This window comes from Bemisia tabaci, chromosome 2, assembly GCF_918797505.1.
Source record: "Bemisia tabaci chromosome 2, PGI_BMITA_v3".
NCBI lineage: Eukaryota > Metazoa > Arthropoda > Insecta > Hemiptera > Aleyrodidae > Bemisia > Bemisia tabaci.
Window position 1 is genome coordinate 8,177,761 of NC_092794.1, and position 16,387 is coordinate 8,194,147.

Genomic DNA, 16,387 nt, shown 5'->3' on the forward strand with positions numbered 1-16,387 from the left:
TTCTATCCGTACAATGTATGTTCTGGAACCATATTTCTAATACTAGCATTCTGCTCTGCAGGTGTTCTCCTAAAACTATTCTTACGTATTGTACAAATGGTGTACTGCTCCGAACGCTGATGGGGAGTAGTAACTCACTGTCAAGAGTGACACACCTGATAATCGATGAGGTTCATGACCGTGATAGACTGAGTGACTTCATCCTTATCACCATCCGAAACTATCTAGTCAAATATCCAGACCTGAGACTAATCCTGATGTCAGCAACGATAGACACTAACTTATTTTCTTCCTACTTCAATAACTGCCCTGTCATCAATGTTCCTGGGAAACTCTTTGATGTCAAACAGTATTTCCTCGAGGACATTCTTAAAAATACCAGGTATATGAGCGATGCAATGGTGAAAAATCAGCGTAGAGTTACGAAACAAATCAAGAACTTGAAGATTGACGCTTTCGACATCAACCAAATGACAATGGGATTGATGGATGATAATCCTCAGGTATGGAGCCACTCATATTCTACCCTTAACATAGTCTTCAACATTATTTTTCACTACCAACATTTAATTTCTAATAAAACTTACAAGATGGACGCCATCGGTGTGCATTAAAGTAAATAACCATAATATATTGATTTCTTTAGAAACCCTGAAGAAATACTGTCAACTACCTTCTTTTGCTAAACATTCCTGGACACAATGGTCTCTATTTATTTTTTTTTTCTAGCGGTGTGTCGACTAAATAATCAGGGGTAAAAGTAGAATTCAACCTAAGCTCCAAAATTCTGCATGGGTTCTCTAAATATCCATTCTTGAAAAAAGCGTCCTCTTTGTAATCAGATTTGAAGCCGGACATGCAGTGTCTGTCATGTTGGCGCTTGCTTTCAGTGTGCAGATGTTTTCCGAAGCTGACCTGTGAACAGTTGAATCAGTGCAAAGTTCAGCTCTCCATTCTTGCCTCTATGCCGTCTGGTGACATCTTTAAATATTTACTTGGCACAGTTGTGTTTGTTCTTCAGCGCGTTTGGAGGGAAACTCTGTTCTCTAATGCCAGTCCCTCCGCATTCTATTCTTCAGCTCCTTCATGTGAACATAAATCAAGTCAATCACTGTGTGCGCAATAGGTAAAAATAGGTACTTTTGTGGAGTTGGAGTTATCTACATTTTTTGGTGTTACAACTCTGCTAAAAGCTTTTTTTAAAGTGTTGTGAACTTTTTCGTTTGTCCACCAGGATGAAGAGAGCAACGATACAAGTGAAGAAGTATCTGTGATAGCTGTAGCTGATGAAGCACTCTCGAATGCGTGGCTCTCAGGTTGTGATAGTTCCTTTTCCCAGCTTATGCATTTGTACCTATCCGAAGATGTTCCTATTAACTATCAGGTAAGGAAGAATTCCAGAATTATTTCTATAAGGGTTTAGAAAAAGATTGACATCCAGGATATACAAGTTGACACAGTGGTGATTGGAATGGAAAATTCTGAACTTTCAATATCTGCTTTAGTTTTTCTTTCTTATGGGTTTTCATAACTGACAAAAAGAAAAAATTTAGAAATGAAAAAACCGTTTTACCTACTGTTGTAATCGGGTTTCTTATTGCCCTAAATGAATCAACCTTAAATGAAAATTTTGAAAACTTTGAGGATAGTTAAATGACACTAATGATAATGAAATGAACTTTTTGTATGTGCAATGGTGAATTATTAATCGAGAAGAAAGAAGTGTGCACTCCATAATTTATCGACAGTTTTCTCTTTGTGCCTCTGCCGTTGTCTGACCTTTTTTCTCACTAAGTTTTTTCCTGCTTTATTCCTTAACGCAAACTCTCATTTCACCCAACTCGATTACTAAACCTTAATGGCAATATTGTAAATTTTGCTATATTTTTTTTTGTAATCTATAAAAATTTATGCTCATTGAATCAGGAGTGCAAATAATGCCTGTTTGTGACATGAAAACCTTTTTTTTATAATTAGGCTGTTTTTTTTCTAATTCTTTTTATTTTTTGTTTATATTCAAATGAAATAGTATATGTCTCTCTTTGTTCTAGCATTCTGATACAGGGTTGACTGCGCTAATGGTGGCAGCCAGTCGAGGCTGTCTGAATGTCGTTGAGCAGTTGTTAAGTCTAGGTGCAGATTTAGATTTGAAATCCAATAATGGAATGACAGTTTTTGACTGGGCTTCTCGAGTCGAAGAATATCATATTCTTGAAGTTTTACAAGCTTACAAGTGAGTCGTTATTTCTCTTTAATACTTGTTCCTGATTTCCTGTCTAGTCTAGTACTTTCACATTTATCAATTGATCATTCAGGGAAAATTTTCAAGTCGATTATGAATTCGCTAGAATGTCAAAGAATATTTCTTAAAACACAGTCAGGTGCCACACAAGTAGGCTTACTGTTAAAAGGTATCAGGTCAAAAATAAAAATACAGCAGAGTCCGTTAAAATTGAAATCGTATAAAACGACGGTCATTCCATTCCAAAATTGACTCGACCTCTTCAGAATCTGATGAACTTTGGTACACTTACTTTACTCATTGAGCTGATTTCAAAATTTGATTTTTCAATTTTTCGAACTTAAACTAAACTTCGAATGTTTGAGTAAAATAACAGAGATTAGCTCCTTCAACTGCCTGTATTTTTGGGACCGTTCATTCAATCTAAACCGCTCTGATGCCAATTAAAAACTCTTGAAATAGTCTTTCCACGTATGTACACCAAATTTGAGCTCAACTTTAAATTTTTTTGTAAAAAGAATTTTCTCATCATTCCCTTTTAATGCACATGTAGACATCCTTGTCCTTTCCTCGTCCTTGTAGCAATACAATGTATAAATACAATAAGCAATATATGAGCGTCCCTCAATCTCCCACCTTTGAAGAAAGTAACTTTTTGGTGAGGTTTCGTCACCTACTATCGCAATCTTGTTGAAGATTAAATTAACTTCAAAGAGAACTTACTATTAGTGTTTTTGGGATATTTTTTTTTGAATGATTTAATTTATCCCATGTTTTTTTTTTTTTTTTTTTTCAGAGTTTATTTTGACGAAATACAAAATAATAAACTGCTTGACCGGAACATCATAGAACTTGCAGATACTGAATTGTCCAAGGAAGATGCAGAGTTATTGTCATTGTATCAGCAGACTGTCAGTGATGAGAGTGTGGATTCAGATCTAATTTTAATTCTAATCTACAATATTCATGTTGCAAATCAACCAGGTTTGTAGAAATTCTTTAAATTTTCCCAGAAATGCAGTCATTTGTGACCATCTATAGATACTTGAGCGCCAAAAAACCTGAACCCAAAATACCTACTGGATTTCTCTCTGGATTTTCTTCATCCCCTTATTCCAATTGTCCCCTTTTTGTCCTTTTTTCCACTCCTATTTGTGCTTTCCTCCTTATCTTATCGCTTCTTCACTTCTGTTTTTCTCTGCCTTTTCTGTTCGTCTTTTTGGCGCCCCCCCCCCCCTTTGGCAGAAGCCTGCGGCAACTGCTCCTCTTGCCCATAGGCAGGGTGTCTACTAGCCCGGAAATTGTCCTGATTTTTTAAGGGTGATCCAGAAGTATTGATAAAGTGAGAAAATTCCTCAAGAAGGTTTGGAATTTTTTCCTTCATACCATGTGTGTTTTTTCAATAAAGCTGAAACGCGCAGGGGATAGTACCTGGCTGCAAGATCGGGATGGTGCAGTCAGTTAATCTTCAAGCCACCGATGAAATTTTGTGTGTACGTCATTTTTGTCACAATTCGAGGGAGAATTTCGAATTTTGTCAATTAGAGGTACTGAACTAAATTTTATGTGTCATAAATGATTTTTAGGGATATAACAGGAGATTCTGCTAAAAGCAAGGTCTTGAATGAAGAGAAGGACTACCTAATTTTTGAGGTGGTATGTTTGCAGTGCTCCTCATTTTTAAGCGTCCTCATCCTGATTTTCAGTCTTGTTTAGTTCATGATACCGAGTGAAGTTAGAACACTCATCAAACTTGTCAGTCAATTCATTTACCTGATGCCAATTATTTTTGCCAAGTTTGAAACTGATAATTTGGACCACATTTAGTAGGAAGGGGTCAATCCACACCAGCTATTACCAAATTTAACTGGGCAAATTAAATTTTTTAAAAGAGAATGTATGTTCGGATTTCTTCGAAAATTTTAAGGAACTTGTTTTGTAGTATGCTGAAAATTCACTGAAATTTGTCTAAAAATCCGCACAACCATTTTCATGTAAAATATTAAATTGCGCCATTAAATTTGGCAATAGCTGATGTGGCTTGGTTCCTTTCTGCTTAACGCGGCCCAATTCCTCTTTCCATTGTCAATTCTTTCGTACTCTTCCTGTCGCATTGTTTGAATTCTACATAGCATTTCCTGCGCTTTCAGGTTCCATTCTTGTATTTTTACCCGGTTATGATGACATTGTCAATTTACGAGAGAAACTCCTAGATCATGAGAGCAATTTTACAAAGGATGGGATGGCGAATCTCATGATCTTAACTTTGCACTCAAAGATGCAAACCTGTGATCAACAAAAAGTTTTCAAACCTACTCCGCCGAACACACGGAAAGTCATACTATCGACCAATATTGCTGAAACTAGCGTAACAATTGATGATGTGGTTTTTGTTATTGATTCTGGAAAGGTCAAAGAGGTTAGTTCTAATTCAATGTCCATTTTTATTCGTCTCATTGTAAAATTTGCTGCTTTTTCATGCTTTCTTCAATGATTTAAGGATAGTTGAATTATACCATATTTCCTCTAAATTTGAATAAAAAGTAAACATCTCTGTTTGATTTTGCGACGACCCACATAAAACTGTTCATTATCATTCTTGAAAATTAAATAATATTACTTACTCTCTATAGTAGTATGTAAGCGACATCGTTTTTCTGACAAAGTTGATAGATCCTTTGTGTATTTTTACAGCTTTTCATTATTTTTAATTCTTTTAGTGTGTATGCAATAAAAAATGATTATCTCATCATCAACTTTAAATGATTAAGAGAGCTGCTAAAATCTGATGTTGGCTTTAAATATCTGGTTATTTCATTCATTTCTGATTTTTGTTATCTCCTTACTCCAGAAAATGTTCAATGCTTTAAATGGGATAAGCACTCTCAAATCAATTTGGATCAGCCAAGCAAGTGCCAATCAGAGGAAAGGGCGAGCTGGCAGGACGCAGCCTGGAGTTTGTTATCATTTATTCTCTCGTGCACACTACAATGCCATGCAAAAATACCCCACACCAGAAATCCTACGATTTCCATTACAGGTCAGTCACCTTTACTTTCCTCATGAACCAAATAAACTCATTTATATGTTCGACACTATCTAAAAGCAAAGAAGAACCTATCAAATTGTAGAAGTGTAAACAAATATTTCATCCCTGCGCTATAGTGCCGAGGCCATTTCAAATGTATGGAAGCAGCCTAATCACCTCAGCTTTATGATATCCAATTGAACTGCGTTAACCAGAAAGGAATCAAGTCACATCAGCTATTGCCAAATTTAATTGGTACAATTTAATTTTTTACATGAAAACCGCTGTGCACATTTTTTTATTCAACTTTCAGTGAATTTTCTGCATAGTATGCACCATATTCCTTAAAATTTGAAAACCCGGAAAATACGGTGAATTTTAAACTGTGAGGAAAAAAATTTGAGTGTAACCAGAAGCAAGTAAATGTTGAAGAAAGACCGATGATTAAACTGTTTGTATAATATCTGGGAAAACCAAAATGACAAAATGAGTCAGTTAAGCTCGGGAGGGATTTGCCTGCAAGTAGTCGAATCTGACAGTTTTCGGTATGAGAAGGAGAAGAACGATGCGCACGTTAAAATTTCACGGAAAATTGTCTCCGCGGAGATATAACGCTTCCTTTTTAGGGGTCCTCGAAAACATGTTTGAACTGACCGCCATGAATCTTAGAATCTACGCTTCGTAGACAGGAAGATGGCAGCGCCGAAGCAGACCTGCTTACTACCGCCACGCTGCCGATGTTGACATCACGATTTCTCGTTTGAGGTTAAGTAAGTTCAGTGTGAATGTTTCTTATCCTACTTACATCTGTATCGCATTCTGATTGAAAAGCTTAGAGAATTAAGAACAATGGATATGAATCTTAAACAAAGTAACCTACATAACCTCCAATTGACCAACTAAACACACAGCCAACTTGATGCTGCCGTGTATTCTTCCACTATGCATTCCGCCGCCATATTGATTGTGACGTGTACATTCGAAAACCTACAAGCGCGCAGTTCAAACGCCTGTTATAGGCCACCCTAATTTTTGGCACTTTCTAATAAACTTTTCTCCCGTTTGCAGTCATCAAAAAAAATTAGGAAAGAAACTGTAAGCTTCGGTCACTTACTACTTTCGAATGACTCAATTAAAAAAAAATGACTTAACTGACTCATTAGAATTGGCAAAATGAAAGCTATGTATATTCTACCATCATCAAACACTATATCTTTATGTTGAAGTTGCTGTATCTTAAAAAAGCCCATCTTCAATTCCATACTTAATTTACTTTCCTGATTCTATCAAAGATGTTCAATTCATTTTTGTCCACAGGAACTATGCCTGTATACCAAGTTGTTAGCCCCAACTGATATGCCAATAGCAGATTTCTTATCTTATGCTTTGGAGCCACCATCACCCCTCATAACAGCTAACGCCATACATTTCTTAAAGGTAATTCTAACTAAAGGTTGTGTTTAGTGTATACTCAGTAATTCATTTCTTTTTTCTGAGAGTTCTCAGGGAAAGGAATTTGGCTAACAAAAAATCAAAATTGATTTATTAATACTAGGGCATGGAGGAGTGCTCCTTAAACAGTTTGAGACGTAAATATTCCCATAATTTCTACCCAAATATGTGTTGTAGTTTATAAATCCCAGTTTATTGGCTCTTCTCCAGGTACAAACTGGAAGTTTCAAAGAGACTTATCGATGTATTTAGAAGATCCTTGAAGGTAACCAATGTAACAGGGACTTATTATGGATCGGATCTAGATCATTCTTTCTAGATTTCTCCATATCTTGTCAGTTTCCTATATCTGTCAATTTGCTTCTTCCTTTGCCAGTTATCGTTACATTGAGGCAGCGGTCACTGCCAGTCCCTACGGACTGATGTGGCAGGGGACAAGTTTATTTTGTGACATTAGTAAGGTTTCAAATTATCTCATTAAATATGTCTCATCACTAGTATTGAATCACAATTCTGATTTCATTTTCAGGCAATCGACGCTTTAGGTCCCAATGAAGAACTAACTGAGCTGGGTCATCACCTCCTAGATTTACCTTGTGAACCTAAGTATGCCAAAATATTACTATACAGCGTTGTCCTCAAGTGTTTAGATCCCATTTTGACAATTATTAGCTGCCTTGTCTGTCGGTAAGATATATTTTCATAAAAGTATTGTTGTTAGAATTTTTTGCACGCTTAAAAAGATTTGAGTGCAGCAAATAGTGAATTTTGGAAGCAAAGTAAATAGCAAATAAATTAGGCCTATCATTCACGAATACAAATAAATTAAAATTCCTTTTTTTCCAAAGTGAGAATATTTGCTTAAGATACAAAAATCCACATATGATTGCTCATAATTTTTTTTAAATGTTTTTCATTTGCTCTTATACCTTCAATCTTCAATTTGGCTCTTCCGCTTTTTTCCACTTTCAATCTCTCAGTACTTCCGCTTGCTATTGTTACGTATCTTTTGATTTTGTTTCCCACATTTTTCTTTTTTCAACTGTACTTGACACTGAAGTATTTTTTCCTGTAGATGGTCACAATTTGGTTGATTCTTCCATTCAAGAAGGAGTTAGTTCCAGTGTCCGTTTATTTTTCCGCAACTCATTTCTTGCCCAATTTTACGATTCTTGAGCACTCAAAACACCTTCTAAATCTTCTTTTTTTCAACCAAATAACTATTCAGCACAAACTGTTTACAATGTCAAAGTTTTGAGAGGGTTAAAGGTGGAAGAAGACAGAAGAAATTTTCATCTGTAAATGTGTTTTGCGTGTGTCTCCTTTCTTTGTCGCTCTAAGCCTACCTTTTTGGTTTACAGGGATCCATTTATGTTACCTCGACAGATGCATCTGAAAAAGGCGGTCTCTGAAATCCGAAAAGAATTTTCTGCTGACACCTTAAGTGATCACATGGCACTTCTTAAAGTTTTTCAGGTAATTTATTTAATTTTGAAACTTTTATTTTGGTGAGAGTTTGATGTAAAATGTTCACAATTTTAGAGAACTCTTCATTACAATTTTTTTATTAATGAGTTTGAAAAATTGCATTATTGATATTAATGGGGCAATGTGAACACTTTTGATGCTAAAGAGCATATTTTCTTTTTCATGTGACTTGTCTTCTATGAAAATGGCATAACTAACACACAATTTATGATAAAAGTCCATGTATGTTATTCTTGCTTCGCTTTAAAAGGTATGCAGAGTAAGAAACGTTTTTCCAAGGAGAAAGTTGTTAATGGCTTAAACCCATACAAGCTAATAAGTGTTAAAAGACCAACCAATCAAGTTCGAATGACACGCTTGTCAAATAATTTTTTGAAGTGGAGCCCTTCTTTTAGTGCCCAAGTGAGACTGGAGGGCCCCAAGATGATGAAATTCGGATTTCTTGGGGTCAGTTTCGTATTTTTCCCTGCGGTTCTTTACTCATCTGACTAAAAAAAAACGAGAAAAATGCCTGGTTCGGGGTAGCCTGGGACTCTCAACGTATAGGAAAACGTGTAACATAACTTTTTCTTGTATGAGGCATCTTATTTCATAGTGATTTTTTCATATTCTAAAGGTCCTTTTATCAAGCGAAGATTGATTTTGCCATACTATTTTGGTCTGACCAAGTTTTACATTATTTTGAAACTGATCATTAATTATCTTCTATTATGAATTAGGCTTGGCAGGTTGCGAGGTCAACACACAAGGAATGGAGTTTTTGCAGTGAAAACTTTGTATCTGCAGCAACGATGGAAATGATCATCGGAGTTCGAACACACTTACTGGGTCAATTAAGAGCGTCTGGTTTTGTCAAGTCCCAAGGGCATGCTGAAATAAGAGAATTAAACGTAAATTCAGAAAATTGGGCTGTCGTTAAAGCAGCCATTGTTGGAGGACTGTATCCCAACATCATAAAAGTGGACAGGCTCTTGAAAACGCTCAGAACTGAGTAAGTTGCTTTTACACACACACATGAAAGCCCGTTTCTGGCAATCTACGATGCTAACTGCCACTGTGCTCTATCCTCCGCTATCGTTGTGTGGCCTTCTCCACACAAGCGCAGGTCTCAGAACTTGGAGCAAACTTGTCCCAGGAACTTATCATAACTCAGTCATAATTTATTCCAGGAAACTCAAGTTCATTGAACTAATGCACCCCAAGATTCGGAAAACAACCCTCGTGTGGACAAGGCGTAGGAAGTCGACCTTTCCCTCTTTCCTGTTAACCCCCTGTGGCCTTTTCCGTTCACTGGGCAGCAAGTTGCTTTTTCCTCTTTCCTGTCCCAATGTATCATGAATACTGCACCATGTCTGGAAAGCTACTACGCAATTCGTTAGAAGGTTGTAAATTCTATGGTGACAAGCTGACACCAACTAAAAAGTCATTCTCTGAATGGCCAGACCATTTACATTTATTTGGACGTGAGCACTATGGATACAAAGTTTGTTTTATTCAGATGTAAATGAAAACATAGTATAAAATATCAGAAAGCAAGCGGAAATGATGACTGTTATTCATAATGATGTTTGGCCAGAAATTTTTTGATATTTTTATCATTGGTTCCATTAATCTATAATATTTTTTTTTACTACTTATTTATTTTTTTTTAATTTTTTTATTTCATAAGTTTCTTTTTGCTTCTATTTATATGTTTATTTTGTTTTTTGTCCTCACTTATTATTTTATTTTTTGCTCTCATCATTTATTTTATTTTTTCTCTCACAATTTTTTTCCACTTTTTGTTCTAATTATTTATTTTTTTTTGTCTTCAACATTTATTTATCTTGTTTTTCATTGGTTCCATCTATTCATTCAATTATTTTTTTGTTTTTTGTCGATTTTATACAACTAACAAAATTACATAATCGTTGATGATAAGTCGGAGGATAAGTGACGAGCATTACCTCATTTTTAGTCTAGTATGGCAGAAATGAGTCTAACTTATCAGTTAACATGAAAGTGTTACATTTTGATACCTTTTTATGTTCCTTTAAAGAAAATTGCTTTTTAATCCACAGGAACGAGCCTAAAGTAGCCTTCCATTCCTCCAGTTGTCTCCGAGGGTACGTCAAAATGTCAGATGATACGCCCAGTGTCTCAATATCATCTTTACCAACTGACTGTATGGTCTTTGAAGAAATGAGTAGAGTTGGGAAAAGTGCTCTCGTGTCATCAGTGACTCTAGTAACACCGATAACCATTGCTCTTTTTGCTGGACCTCAAAGAGTTACCGCTGCTGCATTTGATAATGACGAAGGTGAGTTGGCAGTCTTGTGTGAAAAGGAATCAACATTATTTAGAAAGAGGAAGTTGGTTTTTTGAGAATTATTGATAATCATCATCATAGGTGATGAGAAAAAATCAAGGTCATTTTTGGCTTTAACAGCAAAAGTTAGTTGATAAGAGCCCCACAACAAACCCAGGTGAAATAACGTCCCCGCCCTCTCAGATGCAGAACAAACGGATCAGGCATTTTACAGATTTCAATCCACTTTGCGATGGCCCCATGGTTTCAACCACCTCCAAGGCAACATTACTGCTGTACAATTCAAATCACAAACAAGCAACCTCATTTAAAAAAAAATCTATAGAAATATTCATTTCTAACAACAATAATAATGCGAACATAGTTGAGATACATAACCTCTTGCCACCAGCAAATGTAAAACCGCAATAACATCAAGAAAAAAAAACGTAAAAAGATGCAGGTGGAACGATACACGGTGATCTTTTCTTCTTGTGACGTCATGAAATCTGGCTGGATTCTTGGCGATTTTGAATGTGTGTTTTTTTTTGTTTTTTTTTGGAGGGGGGGGGGGGGTTAAAATTTGATGAAATGAAAAACGAAAAAACGCAGGCATTCTCATTTTTATGCACTGTTTGAAAATTAATTAAAAGAAAAGTGTGCAACAGTCCCACTGGTCTATAAACTAGCTAAAAGTGTATTTTGAAAGAGGGGCAACACTTAAAATTGTGCTTTTCTTTCCAGTTCCGAATTTGTATGCAGACTCAAATAGTGATAGTGAGGAAGAAGATGAAAAAGAAGGAGTAGTACTGAAGCTAGATGAATGGTTATCATTTGTAACAACTCCAGAAATCAAAGCATTGATACTGAATCTGCGCATTAAGTGGTACACTTTACTTAGCAAACAACTCAAACATCCTAGTAAAGAATGGAGCAAAGTAAGTACATTTCAGGCCGAAAAACTGTAGTCTTGGTGTTTTTGTGATGCCACGTTTGATAATCCTCATTAAACTTGTAGACTGTCAAGTTTGTTTTCTTAACCATCCTTGTATTTCCATGAAGACCACATCTCATTGTCTATGGGGTTCTATGCATTTGCAGTAAGATGTGATCTAATTTCTTTCTGAGAATGAAGCAATCTGCAATAAAGTAGGACATTGGTGCTCGATTTTTACTGCTTGATTTTTCAGACTGTGTTTGAAAAATCAGCTTTTGAGCCACAATTTGAAAGTCCTTTGTCGGAAGTGACTCTTGCACCAATTCCGTTTTAGGGTAAGATCAATGGATGATATCAGCAATATGGTTGGTAGAACTAAATATTCCAGTCCCAACATATCTAAAGTTCTATGCTTAATGTCTTTTTTTCAAATGATCAATTTATACTTTTGCATGAAATCTTAGGTATTTGTTGATGCAAAAAATGTATTCTCTCCCAGACATTAAATTGCCATGAAAGTGGCTCCTAAGAAAGGATCTGCCTCCTTAATTCTTCATGCAAACTTTGATCATATAGCCTCATTGTAACCAATGTTTGCTTTATGAACGTGTACATTAAATTTTCAGGAGGATGATAGTGTCTTGAAAACTATTGTCGCTGTTTTATCCGCGGAGGAACAAAAGCATGGTCTCAAACAACCCACTGGAATTGGGAAAAGGCCTCTCAACAATCCAAAAGAAAGCATAAGTAAGTTCATTGTTGTATTGAATGTCTCTATTTTCATGAAAGTATATTCATCTTAATTTTTTTGAAATCCTACCAAAGAAACTTTCGCATTTGCTGTAATTCTAACTTTAAAAGCAGCTTCGTTGTGGAGACACAACCTGTTTATCAAGACAGAGATTGGTTGTAAGCCATTTAGTGTGTAGTTATTCACTTCGCCATCACTTTAAATTGGAAGCCTGAAGTGTGTAATGAACACATAATTTGATTAATCCCTCAGGCTTAATTCCAAAATATCCTTTGTAATATCAAGCTTATTTATATTAACTATTTATAACCATCCATTTTTAAACAGTTGTTTTTGCTATTCCATAACTATGTAGAATCAAGACTCATATACAGATGTAAGATCAGTCTTCGGCAAATAGTATCGTAAAATGTAATATTCTGATGTAGCCCTTTTTTTGGGCACATTAGATTGCATTTGACCAAGCTTTGGTCAGGGAAAATTTCCGAGCAGTCACCAAATAAAGAACCATAATTTGGTCACCTACCCTGAGAATTAAGTCAGGGAACTTTTACTTTGGAAGGATTTTGTGTAATGTTTTGTATTTTACTTGACAAGATTATAAGTACCTTGAATCAGTAGAGAAAAATCAAACTGTACAGTCATTTACTGAGCGTTACTTAGTCAGTTTTAAATACACAAATAACGGTTATCGATCTTGGTTTTCTAGCAATCAGGAAGTTTTAATTTACTGACTCTAATAAAAATGTTCATGCTAACTCTTTACTTGAAAGTTGATGTTGGACTTTTTACATGCCTTAAATCTATTTAACGTAAAATGTCGATGAAGAGATGTATATCACAGTGCATTAATTCTCACCCTGATTAGATGCACTGTAAAGTTCTCGTCAGGTCTCCTTTGTTTCAAAAATCTGAATCAATCATTCAAGAAGCTTATCCTTAGTCGATGTCTTTTCAGATGATCGGCATAATTACAACAAGATGAATGCAGACTTTAGTAGGATGAATGTATCTAATCACTCTCATTTTAAAAAGAATGAGGGAAATCCTAGAAGTTTTAATCATCAAAACAACTCACCTGTATCTTCTTCATCGTGTTCTTGGAGGAATGATTCTAGGACTGCTGCGTCAACATCGCGAAATACTAATTACACAAAACCAACAAATTACCATGGTAAGTATTCTTTTAACCTTAAGACCTTTTTTATTTGGGAGGTCATTTGATAGCTGAATTAATCATTTGTCTGCTATTTAGCTGTTCTGTCATCAAGCTTTTATCTCCCATTCCAAATCATTTGTCAATAATGTCAAAGTAGAACGATTTTGTATAATTAATGTACGCATAATGGGGCTATAATCATTGGTTTACCTTGTATTGGAAGGAGAACGAGATCTAACCATTGATTCTCATGTATTGTGGGTGGCTCAATCTGAATCTCAACCTTGCTCTGCAAAGTGTAGAAAAATAGGTAAGAGAATTCATGGGAGAAAGCAAGGTGACACAATGGTGTAGGGTCTTATGAAAAAAGAAAAAAGGAAAATTGCCCCCCCCCCCCCAAAAAAAAAAAAAAAATGAATAATAAATTTGAAGATAAAGAGCGGAAAAGGACTAAATTATGTCAGTTTAATGTTGATTTTTAATGTTTTTCTCATTTTTTCCAGGTGATGTTCTGTATGTCGTCATTAAGTGTGGTTATAGTTCAGAGAACATTCTCCATTTGTCTAGAAAATCAAGTGCTTGGGCTTTCTCATCAGCAACTCACCAGAAACTCGTTGAAGCATTCAATGTAATATTCATTTTCCTGTATCTTCTTACCTTAACATTCTTTTTATTTTTTTCTCTTTAATTTCTTACCGATAAATTAAAATACTAACTCCGCTTTGATCTTTTAAAAAACTAGAAAATTACATTGGGAAACTAGCCTTTCCCTTCCTTTCTGTAATCAGTATATCAATACAAAATAAGGTCTTTTTTCTCATGTATTTTGAGCAACTCCTGTAAAGTAGCATAAGTTTCACTGAAATGAGTTAGTAATTGAGTTTGAGAGTTCTAAATAGTAAGTTTTGAGCTATTCTCTTTGTGCTCACATTGATAAGAAAAAATAGTTCATGGTTGTTAAAATGTATCTAGTTTTGGCAACGTTTCTCATATTTTGGCAAGGCATTATTGCCATTTTCAAAGAGTCAACTTTAGATCTCTTGTCATCTTTTCTGAATAACATCAAGACTAGTTGTCACGGAAAAGTTAAGGGATGATGAGGGTTTTTTTACCCTAAAATTTGTAAAATTAGTCAAAGTGTTTAAAAAAAGCTCTGCTTAACAAATCTTACTTTTTATCATAATTATAATACAATTTTGGCTCAGTTTTCATCTTTGTTTGCGTGATGAAGGTAGTGCATATTAAGTGTTTGAAGTCATATCTCCTCCTTTTTAAGTCTCAAAATAGCTTTAAATAACAAATTTGTCAAGAAATTTCTGCTGTGTAACTATGAGGGCGTTGACAACAATGTCAATAGATCAAGAATAAAAGTAAGAATAAATACTCACTAGATGGGAACAGTAAGAATAAATACTCACTAGATGGGAACAGTAAGAGACGTATATTGGATAACTGAACTGAGTACGCATGTAAGAAATAAAATGGGTAGGGCTCAGCCTAGAAAACAGCTGGTCTATTGACAATATTGTCAACAGAGGGCAATTTTTTGTTTTCCTGTCAAATATGCTACTAAAAGTAAGCCTATCGTATAAAATAGCATGATTATATCAAAATTAAGAACAGGCAACCTCCTCCCTCTAGGCAAGTTGAAGCAGATGCATTGAAAAATTAGTCATTTTCAGGCAAAAACAGGAGGAGACTCAACTTTGAATATTCGATACTATTCATATCACAGAATACAACTTTATAACTGAGCTAAAGTTTTAAAGCAAGTATGAGAAGCACACTTTCCCTTATGGAGACTTTTTTGGAGCACTCTAAATTTTTAGGGCCAAAAAAGGCTTTTACAGGCACCTGCTTTTTACTTGAAATGACTATATAGAAAAAAAAATTTAGACCAAACCTCAATCAGCTAAGCATCATTGCAACATTGCTCAAGTTCAAGTAGTCTGCAATCATCAACAAAATAACTTATGACTTATTTAATTGCTGCAGAGGACAGAAATGGCTTTCCCTGACAATTAAACATCGGTGCAACGTAAACATTTCTCATCATGAGACCTGTTCTCTATCCAAAACTATCAATTTTCTCAAATTTTTGGCTGATCTCGATTGCAAAGGAAGGAGCAGCATAATTTTTTAAAGGCCGTGTCAGCACTACCTCAAATCCATGTATAGAAAAATGAGGATGCTTTTTCCAATGTGTGTTGCTGTTTTCAATCATGTTACCATGAAATGAAAGAGGGACAGTAATTTGTTTTTCCTCTCCTTAGGTTTTTTACAATAATTTACTCTGTCTCTGTAATTTTTCTAACCAGCTTTTAAATTTATTATTTGCATAGGAAGGGAAACATGTTCGTCTAATTTTTTCCTTAAATGGAACGAAGGAGCTTCAAGGATACGCTGATTTGACTGGATCTGCTCCTGTTGAACTTAAATCTAGTTTATTTGGCCCTAATCTTCAACCACCTCTTCCTATCGAATGGATCGAACAGTCACCAGTTCCGTTTTCGACACTCAACACCATGCGAAATAAGTTCTTTGGCCCTTTCAATTTAAATGAAGTTCCTGATGGCCTGGTAAGTGAGACTATTTTTATACTCTTATTCCACCAAGTAGGCCAGTTGTGAGACCAGAGAGTAGATTAGCAAAAAATTATGAAACCTATCGGACAAACAAGGTTTGTTTGTCTTTCATGAAGATATGACCCTCCCAAGAAAAAAGTGATTGACATCATCTGTTCTTCCCAATCATTTTGTATGTTTTCTGCTTTTTTTAATGTTCATGGGATAAAAGACGATTGATTATTAGTTTGTAAGTAATTTATCTAAAATATGCTTTTACTCTCAAAAATGAAAAGAATAAAGAGGAAATAAATTCTGCCCAAAAGGACCCCTATTTTTTTTGAAAAATTATAATAATCATTTTTAGATCATTAATTATCAGACTAATAGATAATTATTGTTTGTTTTTTTATCCCCCTTCCCCAAGAGAAAAAAATTTCTGATAATAAAAGGAAAATACATGGACCACTCAGAACTTT

At 35.2% G+C, this 16,387-nt stretch overlaps 1 protein-coding gene across 2 annotated transcripts in view; it reads left to right on the forward strand.

The window, feature by feature from the left end:
* The window catches only part of LOC109032869 (3'-5' RNA helicase YTHDC2), a 31,432-nt gene that overhangs the window by 7,825 nt on the left and 7,220 nt on the right, over window positions 1-16,387 (forward strand). For both annotated transcript variants that reach the window (XM_019045193.2, XM_019045192.2), the window contains exons 7-22: window positions 62-503; window positions 1,235-1,384; window positions 2,052-2,233; window positions 3,039-3,226; window positions 4,393-4,661; window positions 5,094-5,282; window positions 6,588-6,707; window positions 7,252-7,409; window positions 8,084-8,198; window positions 8,930-9,201; window positions 10,271-10,509; window positions 11,242-11,435; window positions 12,061-12,181; window positions 13,144-13,359; window positions 13,848-13,972; window positions 15,687-15,923. In XM_019045193.2, coding sequence (XP_018900738.2) covers window positions 62-503; window positions 1,235-1,384; window positions 2,052-2,233; window positions 3,039-3,226; window positions 4,393-4,661; window positions 5,094-5,282; window positions 6,588-6,707; window positions 7,252-7,409; window positions 8,084-8,198; window positions 8,930-9,201; window positions 10,271-10,509; window positions 11,242-11,435; window positions 12,061-12,181; window positions 13,144-13,359; window positions 13,848-13,972; window positions 15,687-15,923 — 3,217 coding nt within the window. The remainder of the gene's footprint in view (window positions 1-61; window positions 504-1,234; window positions 1,385-2,051; window positions 2,234-3,038; window positions 3,227-4,392; window positions 4,662-5,093; window positions 5,283-6,587; window positions 6,708-7,251; window positions 7,410-8,083; window positions 8,199-8,929; window positions 9,202-10,270; window positions 10,510-11,241; window positions 11,436-12,060; window positions 12,182-13,143; window positions 13,360-13,847; window positions 13,973-15,686; window positions 15,924-16,387) is intronic.